Raw genomic sequence first — 25,747 nt, 5'->3', positions numbered from 1 at the left:
CAGACTTCTGTTCTGTGTCACATCAAAAAAAAAGTTAAACAAGAAACTATAGCAATCGGTTATTTCAGGAAGTTTTTCAAAACATTTACTCTTCTGTTTCATTTCAGTCTATTTAAGTTTTTAAATTGTCAGCATCTGTTTCTAAAACCACAGACTAAGCACACAATCCAGTAGTTGGTGTAACATTTGATATTTAAATCCTGTACTTTCTTTCCCAACAGCAATCATGTTCTAAAAAGCAATGATCTTAATACCTTAGACAAATCATTAAATTGAACTAGAGTTTCTAACTTTATTTTCTGAACACTTTCAACAACTTTATCCTATATTCTTGTCCTACCCCAAATCAGTATTATTCCATCAGCAGGAGTTAAAGTTGCAACTCCTCCCTAGATCCCATTAAGCCCACACATTGTTTTACCCACACATACACCAATTGACTATTGTGTGGGTGCTTGGGAGTCCCAGACCACTACCTTGTTTTTGGTTTCTACACCTTCTCAAATAGCTAAGGAAAGCTATAAGCAATCCAGTGAGCACAAATCTGCTTTAGAAAAGACAGTCAGCAATTAAATAGATGGCTGCCTGCATTCCAGGCCACAAAATTATGGGCCGTAATGTGCAGCCCCTATGGGCACATACGAGGTGCGCATGCGTCATAGGGGCCACGCAAGTTTCGGGTTTAGGCATGCACTCAAACTCGGAACTTGCGATCTGTCAAGAATTCTCTTGACAGATCATCAGCATCCCTGGGAAAAAGGCATCCCTGGGTAATGCCCATGAAATTCTTACACCTGGTAAAAGCAAGCGTAAGGCCTGCTTTCACCAGCATGAGAGTTTTAAAAACAATAAAAATATTTTTTTTTCATTCATTTAAACACATGTAAAATAAGGTATTTAGCCCCTTTAAAACATTTACATTTATTTTTCAAAAAATAATGTTTTTGTTTTAAATGTTTAATTATATTGTATTTTAATTCATTTTAAATATGCAATTTAAAAAAAAAATTATATTAAATGTGTTTTTTGTGATCCCCATTCATGCTTATAGGGATTCTGTACGTATGGAATCTCCATAAGCATGAACGGGGAGTCCCTTCTTTCATTGGTTGGGCCAGCCCACGTGATCCCAGGGGTACTTGCGAACTGCAAGTCTGCGCACAGAAGTCTAGAAGTGCAAGTCTCCGTGAATCCCGAGGCAAAAGGTCAGTTCGTAGATTTTTTGTCGGTCTTCAGGTGGGTTTCAAAGGCAGCTGTGCTATTACTGAAGTTGGTGGGGTGGGGGGGCGGGGGGGAAATGCTGCCATTAATTAAAGCATTGTAAGACAAATGCAGTATTACAATAGTGCAGATAACTCCCTGTGCCTGCAGAAAGAGTAAATACCAATAATCTCTCTTCGTTCTTTTAGCAGCAAAGCAGGTTTTGTCGCTTTGCATCCTACAATGTTTTAACTGCAATGGGTCGAATGCTGCTCTGGTCAAAAGTATCATAGCATTATTATTCAATACAAAACTACCATCCTTCCAAATATAATCATATTGCCATCTGTGAATTTTTTTTTTTTTTTTTTACAGTTTTGCCAAACCATTAAATAATGAAATCCACCCCACTGTGTACAGTACCCCATCAGACTTTCAAATAAACTATATGCTCAGAATTCTTTTATGCGCTTGTCACAAAGAGGTCGAGCAATTTATTGACCATCACTGGATGCTTTCAGTCAATGCTGAAGGAAATATGAGGGAAGGTTGTGGCTACTGTTGTGGAGCTCATTGATAATGACATACCTGCCTTCACCACCCATTATCCATAGTACAAACTACTTAGGGATAACTGAAAAATCAATATCCTCCGAGTGCTGGCTCCTGCCTTTACCCTGTTTGATTGTCAGCTCCTGTCTAGGGCCCAATCTGACAAGAAAGGGGCTGTGACTACATGATGCCTTCAGAACACCCAACAATACGGAACAACTCAGCAGAATAGTAAATTTTGCTTCCATACCCTCCTCATCAATTAGCCTTGGATGAGGTCTGCCTGTATGGTGCAGCCTCTCCATTTTAGAATGAATGCATGCAAGCTAAACACACCACTGCCCTCAGCAGTGAGCCAGGAAATCCACTGACAGTTTAAACAAAACAGAAAGTTGTAACTGTCATAATCTGCATCACACTTTCACGCCAACAAGGGTGTTATCAGTTGGGGCAAGCCCTGGAACACACAGCTCAAGCATCCCCGAGTCACCCAGTCATAAATTTTCATGTGAAGTGTGATAAAACATACATTAAATGGTCATGAATTTCCAGGTCCCTTGCATAACACACTGCACTCGGAAATATACACAGAGGGCAAAGAGCCACAAAACAGCTGACTTTTCTTTTAACAGGCTGAAAAGATGCAGATTGTGACATCTCACAGTAACTTGTGAAAGTTATAATGTTGAAATTAATCTGAAAGAAATGAAGTTTAAAGGAGAACTATCTATTAGAAATGGCGATATGGAAGCGGGTTTGTTAATCACCATAACTCTCACAATAATGCAAATTGCATTAATGCTTTGCAAAATTACAGTGAAAATGATGGCTGGCTGATCTTCCTTTTAACAAATAAAGCCACTGGCACCAAAAATGGTAAGTTTGCCTTTTAGGAGGGCGGGTGATGGTTCCATCCAAAATTCCACCCCATGAAATAGCCTGATTGTAAAATTAGGGTCTTTTTATCACAAATTCAGTCACCCTCAGTAAAGCTACTACTTTTTAAAAAAAAACTTCCTACAAACAATCCCAAAATTAATAGCAGCTGGATCTCTGTATCAAATCCTTAAACAGAGGGGTTTTACTAAATGTAAGTTAGAGGAGCTATCAAATTAAAAAAGCATAACTTAGAAAAAAAATAAGACATTTAAATCAAAAATTGGAAGCAGCCCACGAAGTAATGATGTGGCTTTTTTTGTCGTATCACTGCAGTCCTTAAATAAGGTAAATCTTAGGGAAATGGAGAGAGGAAAGAGGAGCACTTACCCCATCATAAGCGACCCTAAAACAATTGTTTTTTCTCTTTAAAATTCTCATTTCGTACTAGATATCGGAACAATTAGTTTATTACTGCACCACCCTGGAAACCAGCAATTTCAACTTTGCATATTTACAGAAAGCTACTTGACTGATATCAATAAATGGCTCAGTATGAAAATACTGATCAGTACCATTTACCATCCTGAACACTGATCAGCAACCAAGCTCAGAAAATTCTGTACCAGTAGTGCTTAGCTGGTACCCCTGTACTGCAGTTTTCCTCATCTTGCATGATCAGCAATCAGCATTGAAAAGGATGCAGATTAATGTTATTTCTTATTAAGCTGCTCACTGATGAGATATGTAACTGTCATCAGCTGAGTGGCTTCTCTCAAGTTAAGAGAGACAAAATTAGGAGTTCCTAGAGTAAGGGAAATAACTGTAACTTTTAAATATGTAGGTTTCTTTAAAATCTAATCTACAGGGTACATTCCTCAACTAAATTGATACCATGGTCTCTAGCAGTGAATGGAATGTCACTTATAGTAGTTGTAATGATTCATTAAACAATGCAAGTTGTATCATAGTTTACTGCAATATAGCAACTTGATGAAAGAAATGCAAACATGATCATTAGAGAGACTTCAAACATTGAGGCGACTTGTTGCAGTCTCAGCTTAATGATAAGCTGTGCTTCTGTTAAAATGTCATGTCCCTTTGTGTGCACATCTGATAGTGAAGTGAAAGGCCATGGACAGTGTCCAGCCCAGCAGCCAGATCATTCTGAAGCAGTCACAGCCATAGATCAAAGTTTTTCACAATCACCAGAACCTAGCTTAAAACCCACCTACCCAGCCCCTCACTGAGCTGACAAACGGGTCAGTATAAAATGAAGGCTTCTTAAAAGCTGCAGATAATGACAGCAGAAAGGGAAAGATCTAGAAAAACATCAGCACCAGTGAAGTCTGGAACCCTACACCAAAGAGGCTGCCTTATTGAAAACTTTAGATTTAAAATAAAAAGTTACTTACTAAAAAGAAAATCCAAAGACAATGCAAAGTAACCCACTTGAAAACATCACCAAACACATTTTCTTTGAGCAATTTCTGTTACTAAAATTCTATTCATTCAGAAAGCTATTTTAACAATTTTCAAAAACTGTAACGAAAGAAAATAGTTTTGATCGAGTAAAAGCATACAAATCATGGTAACAGATTCAAGTCTTAGCAATACTCTCAATTATAGAAACATGTTAATGTGTTGTTATGTTTGGTAATAGACATACCTATTTAAAAGACATTATTTTTTGCAAAAATATGAAAATAAAATTTTCAGATTACCCAGTTCTTAGTGTTTCAGTAATAGCAGTCAATGGTTGCATAAAATAGGTTCATAAAAAACACTAACCTTCTACAGACTGAATGATTCAGAGAAGAAGAATGCATTTTAAACTGTTACATAAAGGTTTTGATCCGAAGCATAAATCAATCCTGCATCAATAAACTAAGCTCCAATGCTATCTTCACATGCCTAGTTTTATTTGTGACATCTCTTTTGTAAACTTCAAACACACGAAGGCCTCAAACTTGATGTAATAACAAGCGTGAAGATATACCGTCACTGCTGCAAGTTAGCTGTGTTCAATTTCAGAGAATCCGTAAGACAGGCTGTTATGATGTTAATGATTATATAGTTAAAGTGTGACAAAAAAAATCCACTAATAAACTGTTTTAGTTCAACATAATTAGTTGCTTATGTCTGCAGAAATATAAAAATACAACTCATTTTATCTAACTTACATGTGCCACTGAAATGGTGAATCGGACTATTAACTGCAAACAAAATCACCAGACATACAAAAGGTCGACTACCTGACTCAGGTTTGCAGAAGAGGAATATTAGTAAATGTATTTAAGAAACGAGGGAAGAGAGAAAACAGGGAACTACAGGCCAGTTAGCCTGACATTAGGAAAATGCAGGCATCCATTATTAAGGAAATGGTAACAGGGCACTTAGAAAATCATAATATGATTAGGCAGAGTCAACATGGTTTTATGAAAGGGAAATTGTGTTTAACAAATTTATTGGAGTTCTTTGAGGATGTAACTTTCAGGGTAGTTGAAAGGAAACCTGCGGATGTAGTATATTTGGATTTCCAAAAGACATTCGATAAGGTGCCACATAAAAGGTTGCCACGCAAGATAAGGGTTCATGGGGTTGGGTGTATAAATTAGCATGAATAGAGGATTGGTTAACAGACAGAAAACAGAGAGCAGGGATAAACGGGTCATTTTCCGGTTGACACGCTGTAACTGGTGGGGTGCCGCATGGATCAGTGCTTGGGCCCCAGCTATTTACAATCTATATTAATGAATTAGATGAAGGGACCAAGTGCAATGTATACAAGTTTGCTGATGATACAAAGCTAGATGGGAAAGTAAGCTGTGAGGAGGACACAAAGAGTCTGCAAAGGGATATGGACAGGTTAAGTGACTGGGCAAGATGGTGGCAAATGGAGTATATTGTGGGGTTATTCATTTTGGTAGGAAGAATAGGAAAACAGAATATTTTTAAATGGTGAGAAACTATTAAATGTTGGTGTTGAGAGATTTAGGTGTCCTCATTCAGGAAACACAGTAAGTTAGCATGCAGGTACAGCAAGCAATTAAGGCGGCAAATGGCATGTTAGTCTTTATTGCAAGGTGGTTGGATTGCAAGAGTAAGGAAGTCTTGCTACATTTGTACAGGCTTTTCTGAGAGCACACCTGGCGTACTATGCAGAGTTTTGATCTCATGTTAGGAACGACACACTTGCCTCAGAAGCGGTGCAATGAAAATTCACTAGAGGGATCCCTGGGATGAGAGGTTGAGTAGATTGGGCCTAGTCTCTGGAGTTTAGAAGAATGAGAGGTGGTCTGATTGAAACATATAAGATTCTGAGGAGGATTGACAGGGTAGATGCTCAGAGGTTGTTTCCCCTGGCTGTAGTCTAGAACTATGGGGTATAGTCACAGGATAAGGGGTGGGCCACTTAAGACCGAGTCGATGAGGTATTTCTTCACTCAGAGGGTTGTGAATCTTTGGAATTCTCCACCCCAAATGGTTGTGGATGCTGAATCGTTGAGTATATTCAAGGCTGAGCTAGATATGTTTTTGAAGTCTAGGGAAATCAAGGAATATGGGGATCGGGGGGGGGGGGGGCGAAGGAAGTGGAGTTGAGGTCAAAGATCAGCCATGATCTTACTGAATGGCACAGCAAGCTCGAGGGCCGTACTCTTGCTCCTAATTCTTACGTTCTTAGTGTTCTCCTCTTAGCCGCCTCTGCTCCAAGGACAACAACCCCAGCTTCTCCAGTCTATCCACATAACTGTAATCCCTCATCTCTGGAACCATTCTAGTAAATCTCTTCTGAACCCTCTCCAAAGTCTTCATGCCCTTCCTAAAGAGAGGTGCCCAGAATTGTACACAACATTCCAGCTGAGGCCGAACTAGTGTTTTATATACATTTAACATAATTTGCTGGCTTGTGTACTCTATGCCTCTATTTATAATGCCCAGGATCCCATATGCTTTATTAACTGCTTTGTTAACCAGTCCTGTCACCTACAAAGTTTTGTGCACAAGCAACCCCAGGTCTCTCTGTTCTTGCACCCCTTTTAAAATTGTATCATTTAGTGTGTATGGTCTCTCCTCATTCTTCCTACCCAAATATATCACCTCACACTTGCTCTGCATCGAATTTCATCTGCCATGTGTCCGCCCATTCCACCAGCCTGTCAATGTGAAGACCAAGAATGGGATTTTAAAGTGGAGCGTGAGTGAGGGAAAGATTTACAGGTCATGGAAGCTGAAGAGGGGAATGAAGCGGCAACAAAATCAGGCCGGGATTGTCCAGAAATAGCAGTGGAAAGCCACAAAGCTTTGGAGCTGGCAATAGACGAGAGAAGAGTCAGAATAGGATCAGGAACAGAGCACAAGAGGGAGCCAGCTATGGACGGGGCGAGAAGGCCAGATAAACATAGGAGAAATCACTGAAGGCATGCAGCTTTTGACACAAACCTGTGACAGGGAGCCATGACAGGTCAGTGATCAGTTCAGATACTATTAGTTCACCATCAGCTGATATCAGAGGGAGATATAACAAACAAGTATAATTGTTAAGTGTAGACATTTTAACATTGGAATTCCCATTGGATACATTTATATAGCAGTTGCCAAAGGAGCTGATAACTCACATAAAGAGAAAGGTTTGTTTCCAAAACAAGATTATGCATATATAAAATACTTCAAAAATTATACATCTGAATTTCATATGTGGTTTTTAACATAACTAAGGGGCCGAAAATGCCTTCAGCGTGAAATTGGGGAGGGCACTTCGAATTAGCCGGAAATTTAGCGCCAGGTGGGAGTCAAAGGGAAGAACTGGAAAATTTGGCTCTTTAACTCTGACACCGCCTCCCAGCGCTTTGGAGCTCTGGTGGAGGCGGTATCAGGTCGGGAGCGGGGCGGTGTTCACCACCATGTCAGCGCGGTGGTGATGACGTCAGCACGTCATGGATGTGCCATGGATGTTCACTTAAAGAGTAGGGACGCTGCGATGCAGAGTGAGGCCTTCCTGGAGCCCTCTGCGCCACCAGGGAGGGGTTTAGCTGAACCGGTGGCCGCCATTGTCGGGCCGACTCAGGAGTTGGCCGACAATTAAAACAAAATGGCGGCCGAGGCAGTGTGCCCTCCCCTTGCGAAGCTGTCGGGGACACCAACCGGTGGCGGCCGCACTGAAATGGAGCTGCCGCTGGGCGGTAAGGGGTCGGCACGCAACCGACAACAGGTCGGTGCGCTGTGCGGGGTGGAAACACGGGGTGCAGTGGAAACCCATGGCAATTGCGGATGGGTCAGCCCCACCACCTGCCCTCGGTCGGGAAGGCCTTACCGCCCCATTACCACCTCTTAGAGGCTCTATCCAGCCTTTTTCACCACTCCTCTCCTCTCCTCTCCCCCCCCGCCCCGCCAGTTCTTAGCAAAACATCTTTTTAAGAGACCATAGTAGTTTGTTGAAAGCTAGGAGTTAATACTTGAGTACACTGACAGAAAATTTAGCAAACTAGTTATTTTCTAGTATTTCATCACCTCTTAAACATTTAATTCCAACAAAAAGAACACTTCGCCTGAAGAGTAATCAATCAGACAAGTGAATAAGTGTAAATTATTTGCAAATCCCTTAAAATGGTGCCTTGCATTATAATTTAGGCATTTATAAAGAACATAAAAAAATAGATACAGGAGTAGGCCATACGGCCCCTCGAGCCTGCTCCGCCATTCAATAAGATCATGGCTGATCTGATCATGGACTCAGTTTCACTTCCCCACCCGCTCCCCATAACCCCTTATCGTTTAAAAAATTGTCTATTTCTGTCTTAAATTTATTCAATGTACCGGCTTCCACAGCTCTCTAAGGCAGCGAATTCCACAGATTTACAACCCTCAGAGAAGAAATTTCTCCTCATCTCTGTTTTAAATGGGCAGCCCCTTATTCTAAGATCATGCCCTCTAGTTCTAGACTCCCCCATCAGTGGAAACATCCTCTCTGCATCCACTTGTCAAGCCCCCTCATAATCTTATACTTCTCAATAAGATCACCTCTCATTCTTCTGAATTCCAATGAGTAGAGGCCCAACCTACTCAACCTTTCCTCATAAGTCAACCCCCTCATCCCCGCAATCAACCTAGTGACCCTTCTCTGAACTGCCTCCAAAGCAAGTATATCCTTTCGTAAATATGGAAACCAAAACTTCACGCAGTATTCCAGATGTGGCCTCACCAATACCTTATAGAGCTGTAGCAAGATTTCCCTGCTTTTATACTCCATCCCCTAAGCAATAAAGATACCATTGGCCTTCCTGATCACTTGCTGTACCTGCACAAGTACCCCAGGTCCCGTTGTACTGCAGCATTTTGCAATCTTTCTCGATTACAAATAACTTTGGTGGGCTGAATAGTCCTTTCTCATCCTTGGCTTTACTTCTGATATGTTGGGTTATAATGCCAATTCCCAGAATGAAAATATTTCAACATTTTTTCAATCAATCAAAGGAAATAATTTGTTGTGAAAATATGCTTTTATCAGGATAATTTGTGACAAATATTGGACAAAATCATGACACTTTCAACTGAAAGTTTTACTGAATGCAGATGAGAAATTCATCGTTTTGAAAAAAAACTTTAAAGCTGCATTAATATTGTAACCATCAGTCTAACACTGGTAGCTATTGAATTGCAGCTGGCAATACTTGGCTGTACATCATTCTCTGCATATGTGCCCTTAATCGCATGCCTAAAGCTCCATTCCCACCTATTAATTTGTTTAACATTTTGAGAGTGCCTGCTTTATCAAAACAATTTTTTAAATTCTGTAAATCTATAAAGTTCCCAGCAGGTCCAACCACCACCACCAACAACCCCCCCCCCCCCCCACCCCCAACACCAATATATATTAAACCTGGCCTCACACAGCACTGCCCAAGTAGCCTCCTCTCCAGGAGTATGGTACTGCTGAGCTCAAGAGTTATATTGGACCTGACCTGTGTTACTCATTTTTGTGTCACTTTGAAGCAAAGTTCACTTGACAGAGTCACAAAAATGATATGACTGCAGTGTAAGAGTCAAATATCAGGGTAGTACCCAAAGTATTGTATCATGTGAAAATTTGTAGATTAAGATAATAAGACATCGAAATTTTCCATTATTTTATTTTTTGTTAAAATAATCATTTTTGATCATGTAAGGTACTATCTCTTATTCTACCTTATCTAATTTTTAACAATAATTCTACTAGAGTGGGTGTGCTATGCTAATCACTCACACAAAGGGGAAAGTCATGTTTTAATCCAGATACAAATTATTCCTCAACATCACTGTTATAGTCATTTATATTATATGCAAATCTATTTAAGATGGCTTTGTTTATTCCAACCTATCATACAGAACAAGATTCGATTGCATGGTATACGTATTTTTTTTTAAGTTCCCAGCCTTAAAGACAAATGCAAAAGGCAAAAGTTCAATATATTTTTGCAGCATGATTTACGACTCAAATACAATGCAGTAAATTAATGCACAGTAGTAAAAGGACTTTTAAGTCAGACATGTCAGATAGTTAAATTTACCCAGGAAAAATGTTTTCTCTTGTAAAAGTAAACAGGATTACAATTGTCAGACAGTCACCTACCAAAACCATTAACCAGCCCCAGCAGATAAAGGAATACTGTATGCATCACTGAATAATTGTTTTTCAAACCTATACTTTCCCTTCAGCAATTAGAGCTTCATCACTAGTGCAGGAATTTATTAATGTGACAGGTCAAGACATTAGTCTTGCCCCATACTATTTTTCTATAAATGGCAATGCAGTATAAGTTTACTGAGTACATGGTCCATGGACATTAGCAGGTCAGACTCCAGCAACATGTAAAAGTAAAACTGAAAACACAGGTAATTATATAACCAGTGTGTAGATAATATTCAGTTGCTACGCCATACCTTAAAATCATGCATATGTTAAAGCCAAGTAAGTTATTATCTCATCTTTAAAAATGACTAAACATCAAAAAAAAATCAAGAATGAATTTCTTTGCCAAGTGCAATGATGTAATCCAATTGCATGTCATGTGATAACATCACAATTGACAACAGATAGCACTTTAAGAAAAAGCTTTTACAGTGATGTCATTGGAACCACATTGCAAAGTGAACATTGAATACTATTTATACATTTAAAATTGATATTCCATCAAGCTTTTCACATTTAAATTACCAAGATATGCTATAAACAAAGTATATGATGAAAAGGTGAGTGATACTATTTGTGACCTTTTGGACCAATCCCGGAATACAAGTGATATCTTATAGCTCCTTGTCATATAGCCTCTATATACTGAGAAAACAGTTTCCACTGACTTTATTTGTAACACTCTCAAGTGGAAATTAAAAGTTTAGCCATGCACCATTTTAAAATTCAAATTTATGAATTCATATTTTGGTCATTTATGGTTCTAAATTGCAACCTCTCAACTATTCTATGATTTGGCTGCAATATCTTTTTGTATTTTTCAAGATAGTCATGTTTTATTACAATAAACAATTTGAAAAGTACTACAGCTTACATTTAGAACTAGGTACAATTTCTCCAACGAAGAACACTGCGTTTTGGTGCACAGATTATTTTATAGTAGTTGACTGGTTAGAAGTGAAGTTTTATTTGAGTAGGAACTTTATCAGCCCCTGAAATTGCTGGGCGTGACAGAACCTCAACAGTTAAGGTATCTAAAAGCTTTCATATTTTGTTTAAATGTAGTTGAATTGTTGGCAAACTGTAACTCATACTTTTGCCTCACAAATTACAAATATCAAAGCTTCAGCAACAAGCACAAACATATTTAAACCATTAAAATGATTTCACTAGTCTTAACTTTTGTTTGTTGTATCATAAAGTAGTTGAGGCCAATTCACTAAATATATTCAAAAGGGAGTTAGATGAAGTCCTTACTACTCGGGGGATCAAGGGTTATGGCAAGAAAGCAGGAAGGGGGTACTGAAGTTTCATGTTCAGCCATGAACTCATTGAATGGCGGTGCAGGCTAGAAGGGCTGAATGGCCTGCTCCTGCACTTATTTTCTATGTTTCTATAAGGTTCTGAATTTATCTGGTTTGTCCAGTTACAAAAATGAAATGTGCACTATTCATCCCAGTATATAAGCTGTCACCATCATATAATATAATCAGTTTACATCAATGTGCTTGTTTGTTGGCACTGTACAGCTCAAAGTGTTTCATATTAATGGTATTCTTTGTGCCAGATGATCATCATATTGGAGAAAAAATGTACTGCAATGGCTGATCTGAGTATACATTTGAGCTGTGTTATAATGGTCCAGAAATTGTTACATTACATTGAAGAATCCAATCTTCAATCAAATGCTGCACTGGTGAGGATACTTAAGAGTCTGTGTCTGGTTTTCGAACACAGAATACACATTTCAGATACAAAAAAAATATATAAATAAAAGTAAAATGTGAATAAAATCAATACTCAGTATGTATTATGGAGCCTGGTCTCCAGAAAATTGTTAATACTTTCAATTTTTAAAACCGATTTTTGATTCTACTGTCTTTACATGTCTCTAACAATTTATTTTGCATTGTTTATTAAAATTGATCTAGTACATTTCAGAATCAAAATACACTGCAATTTAAAAAAATAAGAAATAATTCTATATAAAGCAGAAAAATAAAACATACTGTGAGAATGGGTAAAAGATATACTACCACTGCAAACCTCATTATGCAAGTCCAGAACGAGAGGAGAATATTTATGGAAACATCACAATTTGATGCTTCAAATAAAATTCATTTTTTCACCTTTTTTCCATTCACTCAATTGTTTAACTGCTTTAAATCTCACTGCTGCTAATATAGATAGGTATATGAATCATGAAGTAGCACAATGTATCACACACTTGTGTCAACACTAATGAAGGTCAAAATGATGAACGACCATAACATAATGCACCCATATTAGCAAATCACACATTGCTAAAAATTAAAGCTGTCGGAATGCTACAGGACTTATAAACAATTAGATCAGAATTGCAATTTGTTTTTCCAGATTACTCACAAAAAATACTTCAAAAAATATAGTAGCAGTCATTTAGAGCACCACAACTTTGATGAAACTGAAACATGTAAAATCCGATAACAATAAAAATGTAAAAGAAAATGTTTTATTTTGAACCACAACAGAAAAGTTGTAAGATGATTAGTTTAAAAAAAACTAAATTCTGACATTTAACAAAAAAGCTAACTCTCAGTTAGGTTTTGCAGATTAGCTCCATCCAAAGAAAATGAGAAAAAAAATGTTATACATAATAACCAAAATAATCACAGTGCATGCTTCTGATTTAATACTAATCTGTACTCACATTTTCCCTGGTTATTCAAACATACATAAAAAAGACAACTATGCATTAAACAGTTAAACTGGTAAAACAACAAAGTTTTAGCCATCAAAAACTAGCACCCCAGTATTGATGAAGAAAGGTTAGATTTTAACAGCCACTAGTTACCTTATTTTCCTTCCCCAGGTCCTTCATATTTAATAATGAAACAGCTACAAAACAAAAGCAGTTTTAATATAACCCAACTCAGTATATCCTTAAGAATCATGTTAGCACATTACACTGCTTTTTATACATGATCATTTCATCTGCTAGAAGGCCAAAGTAATTTCAATAAAGACAATTTTAATCTTTCTGAACTGCAACCAAGATAGGACAAAATCTCATGCTCTCTTTAAAATAATTGCTGACAAAACACCATCATAACTGTCAGTGTTCAAATGTCCCTTAATTATTGGTCAAAAATAGTCCAGTGTTATTTGGCACCTTGGATTATTGAGAACGACCATGCCAATAAAAAGGTACCAACACTTACTATTATGTTAAAATATTGCAGCAATGTCATCACCTGTCCAGTCTGAATAAAGTGAATGCGTATACACTGTGTGTGTGGAACGGCTGTCTTATTTACATTTTAGCTCAATCTCAACCCCCTCTGGATTTGTGTTCTTTTCCTAAGACCTCGCAGATAAAGGTGCTGCTCCTCCCTGCTATAATACACACCATAAACACAGGGTAAGCTAAACAAACATGTTGTGGAGCAACCAAAGAGAAAGTCCAGCCTCTCATAATGTATTTATTGTCAGGGAGCAGACCTCCTCCTCCCCAGGCTCATTAGTTGAAGTATTATGAGAGGTGGTAAAGAGTGAATGCAGTTCAATTCATTGAGGGCTTTCAAGTGGCTCTCAAGATGGAGAGCTCTTTCTGTCTCCCTCATTCTCTCTATACCGAATTCTGTTCTAGCGGTCTGCCAATTTCTATTTAATGCACCCTCAAGGAAGTGCTGATGGACTCAAAAAAACATCGTGCTAAAGGGTGGCAAGGCTCTTCAATTACAGCTTCTGATACGGTCGCCTTTAATTATTCATGCTAAGAAGACTGCTTTCACAGGATTTGTGTGCCGATAACGTTTTCATAGCAATATGGAAACGGTTCCAGGGCCAGCGCACCTTTAAATCATATGGAGTTCACATTGTCAATGCATTTAAGTAAATAATTTAATATTCCTTTCTATTTAGCTTTACAAATCTATATAATACCACGAATTCGGGACTGTTATATGCAGTTAATTGAGTGGAGCCATTATGTACCGTGGAAATCCGTAATGAAAAGTGCGATTCAGGACTGATACTTTGGTTGAAGAACTCTTGAATTAATTGGCGCCTCGCTGAAAACGGCGGGACTGATCGTTTGGATGCTGGTTACACGACCAAATACATCAGTAGTTCCTAAACATAGCTAGGGAATTAAATTATAGCGATTGTGACAAATCAGCCGTTTCAAATCATTCTTAGCAAATGGTCTTTCGTACCTTAAATTAAGTATTTTTTTTTTTAAGGTTGTACTTTCTCTTTTGTTTAGTGCAACTTATCAAAGTCCGCCTTTAAAATCGGACAACCCGCTGGAATTGCCCCGCACCAGTCGCAGTCTGTGCCTTTTCAGCGTTGGGCTCAAGGCTCCGCCGGCTGTCGTCAGCTGGAAACATTCAGCCTCGCGTCCTGCAGCAACAACGTGGCTTGAAGAGGTTTGTTTTAGCAAAACATGAAATGAAACAAGTTGGTGAAAAGGAGACGAGACAAATCTACGGTTGAGTCCGTATGTTTGGAGCAACTATAAGGCGGCTGGAAAGTAAAGCCCGCCGGCCTGTCCCGGGCCACGGACAAGCCCACATAAAGAGCGGTGTCGCGGTCACGGTCTGAACACACCAACCCGTCCTGGAAGAAACGGGAAAGAGCTCCGCTAGAAGATTGGTAATGTGTGACCTCAATTAAAACTACCGCCGCTCGTCATCCAGTTGTGGCAGTATAAAATCCTTCAATGTACAATGTTCGAATCTCCAATAAAAGTTTGGTCTTAAACTTTTTTTTAAAAGTACCATTCTTACATCTCCACCAATTCATTATCAGGGCTCGGTGTAAAACATGAATCTCAATTTTAATGTCATATGTACTTCTAAAAAAAGTGTTCATTCCAATTTTTCGACATACGCTGGATATTCACGGAAACAAATGTAAACTGCCGTAAAAATAGATAGATTTATCCCTTTGATTTTTGAAGTCTTATGTACAGATATGAAAATGGGCATTTCCAAAAGTAGACAATCCCAGTTTGAAAATTCAGTTAGTTTCTTTATATACAATTTTTTATCAACATTTAGCATAGCTATTAAGATTGCTCTCAATATATCGCGTATTATTAAATTATATAGCATTAAAAAATTATTTTGCTGTACATGCAAAATAAACATTGGTCTAAAAGATTGGATATAAAGGAGTAAATGAAGCCCGAGCACCCTGCCCCAACCCCAGGCCGTCCGAGCACCCTGCCCCAACCCCAGACCGCCCGAGCACCTTGCCCCAACCCCAGACCGCCCGAGCACGTTGCCCCAACCCCAGCCCGAGCACCCTGCCCCCGCCCGAGAGATGTGGCAGACGGCAAAAATTGCTTTTTTTTAACAACTGTATCCAATCTCCGTCCCCGTCGCGCCCATTGGTCAGTCTTGACAGCAAGCCGCCGATTGGTCGGCGTCAGCAGCACGTGCGCGTCGGGTTCGGCCTCCTGGCGTTCAGAGCGCATGCTCAGCTCGGCAGGGACCATTCATAAACTAAACTCTTACACACTTCCTGAGCGTGGGGAAAAGTGGTCACAGGAATAAAAACAGTCAAAATCAGGGGCAGAGAGAGAGGGAGAGAGAGAGAGAGAGCAATGAAAGATAACGGCCAAATATCGTCACTTACATTTAATGCTTCAAAACAGCGACAATCGCCACTGCTTAAAACAATTCCTTTTGAAGAAACAAGTTGTTGATTTTGGAGGACTTAGTTGACATTTGCATTTTGACTTCCTCACTTCTCTCTCCCCTTTATCACATTAAATTCAATGCAATTGTTTCAGGTTTGCACCAGTTAAAAAGTGGGTGCCCACGGAACACCGGTAAGCATTGGATCCCTCAACCTATTGCGAGACTCCGGTGTACAGCCCGGACCCGAGTCCCAACATGATCGCGGCTCAAGCCAAGCTGGTCTACCAGCTGAACAAGTACTACAACGAGCGATGCCAAGCTAGGAAAGCCGCGATCGCTAAGACCATTCGAGAGGTGTGCAAGGTGGTCGCCGATGTCCTTAAAGAAGTGGAAGTCCAAGAGCCTCGCTTCATCAGCTCTCTTAGCGAGATCGAAACGCGCTTCGAAGGGTTGGAGGTGATCGCTCCAACAGAATTTGAGGTGGTCCTCTATCTGAACCAAATGGGGGTCTTCAACTTCGTGGACGATGGCTCACTGCCTGGCTGCGCTGTGCTAAAATTAAGCGACGGGCGCAAGAGGAGCATGTCCCTTTGGGTCGAATTCATTACAGCTTCGGGCTACCTGTCAGCCCGGAAGATCCGTTCTAGATTTCAGACCCTGGTGGCACAGGCAGTGGACAAATGCAGTTATCGAGATGTGGTGAAGATGGTGGCAGACACGAGCGAGGTAAAGCTAAGGATCAGGGAGCGTTACGTAGTACAGATCACGCCAGCTTTCAAATGCACGGGCATCTGGCCCAGGAGTGCGGCTCAGTGGCCTATGCCACACATCCCCTGGCCCGGGCCGAACCGGGTGGCCGAAGTCAAGGCTGAAGGCTTCAACCTCCTGTCTAAAGAGTGCTACTCCCTGACAGGCAAGCAGAGCTCGGCCGAGAGCGACGCTTGGGTTTTACAGTTCGGCGAAGCTGAGAACCGACTACTGATGGGGGGCTGCAGGAAAAAGTGCCTATCCGTTTTAAAGACTTTGCGCGATCGACACCTCGAGTTGCCAGGCCAGCCCCTCAATAACTACCATATGAAGACACTACTACTCTACGAATGCGAGAAACACCCCAGAGAAACCGACTGGGACGAGTCATGCCTCGGCGACCGCCTCAACGGCATTCTGCTTCAGCTCATCTCCTGTCTCCAGTGCCGGAGGTGTCCTCATTACTTTCTTCCAAACCTAGATCTTTTTCAAGGAAAGCCTCATTCCGCTCTGGAAAGCGCGGCTAAACAGACATGGCGATTGGCGAGAGAAATTCTTACCAACGCAAAAAGCCTCGATAAGCTATAGTAGAACTTAACAGTCCCAGTATGCCTACTCAACAATTATTGCAAGGCACAAAATTTTAACTTACTAAATGATTAAAACAAAAAGACTTTAAAAGAAGCAAACGGACTTGACGTGAAACAGATCTAAGGTACATTTTAAACTAAATGTGACAGTTTTGTTTAGATGTTGTCAGCCTGTGAGGAACCTTTATTTAAGTATGCACAGTCTTTTAAAGGCCAAGAAAATTTCTGTTGTAAAATGTATTTTGCGTGCCAACTTCAGACTATGTGCCCCTAAAAGAAACGTGTAATAATGGTAATAAAATTATTTACCTTACCTGCACTTCTTGTCAGTTAATTTACATCTGAATAGAATCGTTTGTTTATATTATGTTATTGATATATTTATTGTGCTTTTGATGTTGTTATTTCCACACAATAGTTACGAATTTGCAAGTAAAATTTTATATATACGTGGGAGAAAAATTACAAGATAAAATGGCCTCGATCAAACTTAAGTTTTTTTAACTGCAAGAATTTAGTGAATGTTAGTGGTTCGATTCTCTTCATCGCTTTCATTTTTTAAATAATTTTATAATTGCATATTAAATTCAACAATGCATTTATGTTTAATACTATAATTAAAACTATAAAACACTTTAATTTTCCTTTTAAAACATGTTTTAGACGTTGCATCCACGCTACTAATGGAAAAAAAACTTCGCACGGCATTTGAGAACTAATTAATCCAGTCTTCACTGCAGAATTACTTTCAAGAAGCAATAGCTCACGAAGATTTTAGAATAAACGCATGAGTTAATTTTTCATTGTCTAGTAAGTTCTTATGTCTTTAGCAAAAAGGGGGAAAACTGAATTAGGACGGGAAGTAGTCGGCCCAGGCTACAACTGTACAGTATACACAAAATTCAGGATGAAAGCAGCACCTCTAACGAGAGAGGAAAGACACCCAAAGGTGCATAGAGCCATTTGGTGCCATTGAAAAAGGCTGCATCGTTATAGTTTTGAAGTGCCAGAAAAACTTCCAATCTAAGCAAAAATAATAGCCTCTCTAACAATGGCGCTAGTGAACAACTACAAGGCCGAATATTTACAGTTAGGCCGCACTTTTACAAAATGTCTCATCTTGCAGTCAATTACTTGAAATATACACTGTGACTTAATTTTCATTTGACATTACTTTAATACAAAGAATACGATCCAGGAATGTTGCAGCGTTGCGAGTTATTTGATATTACGAGAAACTTCAAGGGCGGTGAAATCATTTCAATGTTACAGCTGCACTGTATTGTCCACAGGTGTATTTATTTTAAAAAGTTAACATTGAACTGAACTTTTGTCTCAAAAAACACTTGAATAATGGAAACGTTGGTACAGCATATTACGGTTGAAATTACAAATAACCATATTACAAACCATAAATGTCAGTCCTATTATAGTAACTAAAGATGTAATTGCAGAGGACAATTTATTAAATAGTGATTATAGAATTTGTGGAGTGTTTCCATTTAAAAAAACTGGCTGTGCCTTTTAATACTTGAAAGTCCTGGTAATCGCCATCTATATTTACAGTGAGGGCTTAAATTGCAGTACCACCTTAAATTTGTGTAATTTTATGCAACATCCTGCAAACCGGATTTCACAATACTGACATTTTAACATCTAAACAATGTAAATTCCCAAAATAAAAATATTTTTAAAATGTTAAGACTAGGGACGTACGATAAATGAATAGACAATTCTTCAAATTTTACTGGCTTTTCGCAAAATCTTCACTTGCATCGAAAGATCAAGAAATGGGTAAACTAAGTCAGAAATGTCCTTCTTTCGTCTAATTTTCTGTACATGTTGTAAACAATGACGGTGTCATTTTTTAGCCTTTCAAATAACCGAACAACAATTGTTTATTTACGTAGAACAATTCGGGCATTCAACAGGCTTCAGAACTCGTCTCATTTCAGTTCTCCAGCTACTGTTGGTAATTAAAACACCAAACTGGTGTAAGTGTGAAGCCCGAGGTTATCAGCAAATCTTATCAGAGACTCAGATCTGGTAAGAGCTTGTCAGTCTGTTTTGGTTTCTGGTGTTAAGGACAAACAACAGCAATTTTAAAAAAATGCCCCAAACTAAATCGCACGTCACGATTGGGAAGAGATGGAAAGGGAAATCGTGCTTTAAGAATAAGCTTCAAGTCGGTAGAATTGAATATCATAATTTAATTCTTGCATTGGTGATCCGTGTCTTATGTTTGCTGCGGACATATTATGAAATTAAGTTGATGACTGATAAAGCAGAATTACAATTTTATTAAGTATTCTTACGGAGTAGGAAGGGCGCTGTGGTCTTAGTTTTAGAAATTGGTTATATGCATGATTGAAGCCTGGCCTGCGTTGTTATGTAAATTTCAACTGAAATCCAATTTAGGTATAGGGCCAGAAGAGATAGATAAAAAAAATATCGTCCGTGACTACCACTCTCTGCAGCTGAGGTGTTGTGAACATTCAATTCCAGAAGCAAGTTATCCTATTGTGTTAAAATATATATGTACAACAATACTTTGAATATATTTTTCCCAAGATGATCGGAAGCGCCAGATTTCTTTCTGGCTTTTTGGATTTTTCTGTTTGATCTTACCACCATTTTACATAGCACGTTGTACAAGTCTAGATTTCCCCTCAAATCCCGAAACCACACAAATGTTAAGCATCAATAATAATGGTTCCCGGCAAGATATGAATTAGATTCGTAAAACAACAATTTTTAAAGACGTAATAAGGAAAACTTGGCAGCAAGTCCTGCTCTGCTACAATAGTTTACACTTTATTTCATCGTGTCCTGTTAAATATACAAATGTGGAAAAACCTGCAATATCCAGTCCAAATGCACCAACATATAGTGGCTTGTTCAACTTAAATTTAGATGCATCTATGTTTCAGATTGGTACCGCACGCAATCCAAATCAGTAATTATATTTAAAAGCAAACGTTGCTATTTTAAGTTATTTAAAACATTTTTAGGATTATTTTGTGCATTAACAAAACGCTTTTTCGACTTTGTATTTTGACAGACGCCCGGCTTAGAACAGTACCAGTCATCCTGTGACCTTGCAGAATTAATTTAAATGTTGTGACATAAATGTATTTTTTCCAAACTAAGACACCAAATACCTTTCAAATCTAAATACATCGTGAAAAACTCATACGTTTATCACCCTCCCCCCAAAAACACGTTCAAGTGCCATGAGACTGAGCACCATCAGCAATACCAGTGAAATTCAATCACAAACTCGAAGATGTTTCCATAGCTAATTTTGAAACCGAAATGCTGGCCTAAACGCTACAGCTACCCAAAACGGTCGGAGTACACAACCTTGGTGGATACCGCGGAAATGTCAGCTAGATGGCCCCGCAATGGCACGATGGTGAAGAACATTCCAACCTGTTGGGCGATTTTAGATACAATGCAGTGTTTTGCAATTTTTGAGAACCCGTTATTAGTGTTTGAGTTTTACAATGGGACACTGATATTCAAGTAAGGTCGATACAATGAAATTAAGTTTTAAAATCATTGGCAACTCATTCGAAACGTAATTAATTATGGGCTTCATTCTTGCTATTGTCAATGTTTCCAAAATGTAACTATAAACCACATAAAGGAACAACCTTAACTGCAGAAGATTACCGTAATAGTTGCTGAGCACAAAAAAAAGCTGGACTTTTGTGCTTGATGAACGGATACAAGCCGAGAGGAACCTCTGGCGTTATGACCGAAATAGGTAAAATCCGGTAATTATGGATATGATTAGCAAGGTATTAGCATTTCAAATGTATTTTCCACTGGCTATATGAAATATATTTTAAATTTATAATTCTTAAGTCAAGTAACTACAAGCTTAAAACTTAGGACCGGTCAAAATACAACATTTTCAAAATAAAATGTAATAATTTAACATATTGCATTTCTGTAGACCGATGAAAATATTATGGTTTAAAATATTCATGAACAGGCAAAGGTGACGATCTCAACTTTTAAAAGCTGCATATTTAACATACGAACTGAATTCTATATCAGGAATTAGAATCGGTATTGAATAAATATTGCATTTTCTTTAAAATGTATACAATAAAATATCTATTGCAATTATAGTAGTGCATCTGTATGGTAGCTAAGTCATTGCTATTTTGCTACTTTCTAATGAATGCAAGAGGTCTTGCCCTCTGATGTATATGAGGCAACGTTATGTGCATCAGCAGCTGCTCTGGGGTTAAAATTTGGTGTATTTAAGAGCTGTCATTTAAACACAGTCCCAGATGTGTCAGCGCCGTCTTACCTTGGGGTCTAGTTTTTTATAACTAGGATCTTCGTCGTCCACCTCGAAGTAGAGCTCGGAAGAGGTGATTGACAAGGTTCCCTTAGCAACTACAGCCGGAGCGATGAGCTGGACAGCCGTGCTGAAATTCACAGGTCCTAGAAATAGGTGAACAGGATAGCTTACGAACAATTGTTAGTTTTATTCCGATCAAAAAATAGCTTCATAAAAAGTATGATTTGTCAAGCAAATAGATAGAGGCAGTAAGAAAAACATCCACAAACAAATCTGAAAATTAAACAAATCACAATACATTCCGTGTAAACATTATACTGGTGATGTGTTGAGAATTAAAAACGTTTGGTTTTAGCACAACTGAGCCTGTACATATTCAGATTTTGCATAGGAATTTGCTGTAATTATAATCGCTTCGTTTACACGTTTTGATTTAACAACCTGTAGGATGACCCGTTAAAATGTAACTATCTCATTTACCAATATTCAAGACTACATCTAAAATATATAAAGATATATATATTACTTAATACGTTTTGACATGGTCAATACACTAGAATTGGAATAATTGCTTAAGAAAATCATATTTTAATTCTCTCCATAAATATAAATATATATATACACACATATATACGCGCAGCTTTTATGGGAATTGCCCTTGTTTTGAGATGCTGGGAATCCACATTTCACAGCTGCCCAGTTGGTTTACAGCTGAATGCACTTCATTGTAATAATCACCAAGTACAAAAGGATTTATAGAAGGGATATCATTTCGCAACAAGAGCATTGAGCCATTCGCTATAAACATACAAAACCGATATGAGTGTCCTCCAAAAGATAGAAGTATGAAAGCTATATTAAGGGAAAAGGTGAAGGGAAGCAGATGGAATAATGCACACAGCATGTTTAACCCATTTATGTCATAAAATATTGTGTATTGAAAGCAACTTAGAGGCTGAAATGCAGTAGCAACCATTATTTTGTTCTGCATTTATTTTGAATATTTGATTTAGGAAATGTATAAACTATCGCTGACCATGGTGTCTGATATCGAGAAATTTACTAAGGACAATAGAGCCTTTGCAACAACACATCAATATGACTTTACTAAAAGAAATAGCGCTCCTGGGCCATATCTCATACTGCGGCTTTTGCAGATTTCAGAAGCGCCAAACTTCGCTACTACACGGATGGCTTTCTATTAAAAATATACACGGCATCAAATCAGGTTCACTCGACGAACTGGTGGAGGTAATCATTCTGTGAGTAATTGCCAAAAAATTTCCAAATTAATTGTCATTTTCATTGATTGCTTAGACCCGAGTAGTCTTTAATCTCTCATCAATCTTAATGTATGCCACCTCGACAATAGCGGGCGATTCTCATGTGAGATTAGAGCAGGATTTGCCCTCTATTCCCAGTCTACAATATACTGTGTTTGCAGATGGTCAGCAGATAGATACAAAACCGCCTTGATTTCCCCAAGCTCTTTCAAAAATGGATGGAATCACCATCTCGTGTTCTCTGCCGTCTCGCCGTGCCCTTAATGCATTAACATGTAATACAGGAGAGAAATAACATTTTTCAATCACGGTGAGACATTCAATTACAATGAGAACACAGCAGCCATCTGCAATGATCTGGCATTGCACACAGCCCATGGGCTCCTATAGGAGACCCTTGATAACTTCCAGTTAATTTACACTACAGACTTTATTAGAAAGGATTACTGCTTAATCCTATTCCCAATGTCAAGATTTTATAATTAAACCCTGCTCTCACCCCTTTACACTGTCTACTGCGGATAGCTGCGCTGTACTGGGAAAGTGACTGCATCGCAAAACAATTTCACACTTGTTACTTCAGTTTAGGGCAAAGTTGAAAACAAAATGTAAACAGAAATGGTGTTATTTACCTATGCATCTGTAGATGAAATAATTTAAAATGAACATTCCAAAGTCAAGCGCTATACAATGCATTTTAAATCAACGGGGCTGTTTCCATGTCGTGTTGTAATGCAAAAGATCCCAAACGCTAAATATATAATTTATAAATGTGCAGTAACACAACACGTCGCTGGATTTTATTTCCTTGAATTATGTTTACTATAAATTCGGTTTCAATCACGATTTTGATGACTTGTCAAAATACAGCACAATTGTTAATCTCTATTACCAATTTAGGAACATTTCCCTTGTATTACAAGCTATCCCTTTGCCTTCAGACGAGCAGCCCTCCCCGCACCCCCTCCCGCCCAAACCTGACCACAGAAGTGATTCTCAGTCTGCTTTTTTTCTGGCCCCTCTCCCAGCGGTGGCAGCAATCCGGTTCCAACCCACCCTAGCGGAAACTGCAATCCTCCTTCCTTGCACCCAGTCTTGCCAGCTGTCCCGTTCCCTTTTCGAGCGCGAGTGGTTATCCTAGTTTCCCCTTTCCAATTGCCAGTGTGGTAACACCCGAGCTCCCTCCCCACCCTCCACGGCCGGAGATGGCAGCAATTGTCGCCCACCTGTCCTGAAATTCAGTCAGAGAAATGCTTTGGTCGCTATGTATAGGGACACCCTAAAGACTATGATATCGCTAAACACATCAACCACATCAGTTTTTCCTTTTTGTAGTCTTAAGAAACCTTCGGCCAAACTCCCATCTGTCCCAAGTTATTCCTGAAGCTATTTACCGGGAAGCGACCGCATTTTCTAACTCTTTCTCATGCAATATGAAACCAATTTATTTATTTATTCGGGACGTTATTTCCCCAGTTTAACTGTTAATACGTAGTAAAGACATTACTGCGCAGATAACTGATGAAGGCGAGGAGCGGAAAAATACTACAGATATTAGATACAAACTGAAATCCCAAGTTGACGTAATTTGTTTTGCTATTAAACAATAAGGGAACATGCGGACTTTGAGTCACATCTGAATGATGTAAACGCACTTTGTGCAACTAAATAATACGACCAAGAATGAGAACTTGATTATATTTACAATTAAGGCTTTTCGTCGTATTTCTAAAGTCAGATTTGACCAAATCTAATTGCATTTTACGATGATTGAGCGTCTGTATGAAGCGAATCAGGTAACCATTATGTGGTTGGATAGGCAATGGGCAGCACTGGCATGGCCTCGCCCTTCGCTTGCTTTTTTCATAGAAGGAGCTGGTTCTTAGCGGTTTGGGAGTCGAGTCCGAACATAAACCGGTTATAAAGTTATAGACGGCAAGAACTACCATCAGTCACTGTCGTTATGGGCACTTAAAAAAATCTCTCGACAAGCCATGTCATTTCAGTGCAAACTTTTCAAGGTGAGCAGAAAGGAGACAAATCAGGCACACAGGGAAATGCGGAAAGTCAAATGCTAATGTAATGTTGGAGCTTCTGATACAATAGCGAAGGAAAATGATATTTTTATTGGCTTCATTAGGATCAGGCCAATTCATCACTGTCCCAACAACAGTCCCCGGACTGAGCTTGTGAAATTACACAAGGAGCTTTAGTTGGAACGTTAGGCTGGTGTAAAGAAAGACAAATTATTTTACCCGCCATGTTATCAATCTCCTTCTCTTCCAGTGAAGTGAGCGTATCGTCGTCTCCCTCCAGCAGAATCTCGCTCTCGGAGTTCTGGTTGCCCACAGCTTGGGTCCGAATGGATTGTCTGCCTTTAACCAGCACATCCTCCTCAGAACCTGCCAACACACACAGTCCAGGCCGATGAGAAAATAAGCATGTCGGGTCCAAACAGGATAGCAGTCAAAAATCTAATTATCACATTAAAAACCATCGCTTATAGGTAATTAGTTCAATATTTCATTAAAAATAACAAGACATTTTCACCCTTTTCAACGTTCGATAATCTCTACTTCAAAAATAGTTGCAGTTTTATGAGAAGTTCCACTGCTGGCACGTTTCTGTGGGGGTTTCACTAATTTTATTTGAGCAGATCTATAAGAGGGTTGCTCACATTTGAATTTGATGATTTCGACTTCATTTTAATAACTGTTATTTGTCTATGGATTTATAAATTAAAATCGAATGGTGTTCACCAGACCCCAGGTTATGGATTTCTACTGTGTACAGAGAACCGGATCACTGCAGGCTATAGCTTTAAGGAGAACAGTTGTGCTTTCTTCAATCTATTTTATATCACAATAAATCTGCATTTCCTATAT

General features: G+C 38.9%; 2 protein-coding genes across 4 annotated transcripts in view; one reads left to right on the top strand and one right to left on the bottom strand.

The window, feature by feature from the left end:
- lrba (LPS-responsive vesicle trafficking, beach and anchor containing) overlaps positions 1–25,747 on the bottom strand; it is a 1,157,354-nt gene that overhangs the window by 430,955 nt on the left and 700,652 nt on the right. For all 3 annotated transcript variants that reach the window (XM_070871469.1, XM_070871472.1, XM_070871473.1), the window contains exons 38-39: positions 25,118–25,264; positions 21,586–21,722 (exon numbers count right to left, since the gene is read on the bottom strand). In XM_070871469.1, the coding sequence (XP_070727570.1) occupies positions 21,586–21,722; positions 25,118–25,264 (284 nt within the window). The remainder of the gene's footprint in view (positions 1–21,585; positions 21,723–25,117; positions 25,265–25,747) is intronic.
- Positions 16,117–17,259, top strand: mab21l2 (mab-21-like 2). Its single transcript, XM_070864611.1, has one exon. The coding sequence runs from the start codon at positions 16,180–16,182 to the stop codon at positions 17,257–17,259; it is 1,080 nt and encodes a 359-aa protein (XP_070720712.1). The 5' UTR covers positions 16,117–16,179.

This window comes from Pristiophorus japonicus, chromosome 2, assembly GCF_044704955.1.
Source record: "Pristiophorus japonicus isolate sPriJap1 chromosome 2, sPriJap1.hap1, whole genome shotgun sequence".
Lineage (NCBI taxonomy): Eukaryota > Metazoa > Chordata > Chondrichthyes > Pristiophoridae > Pristiophorus > Pristiophorus japonicus.
This window is presented reverse-complemented; position numbering and strand designations above follow the sequence as displayed.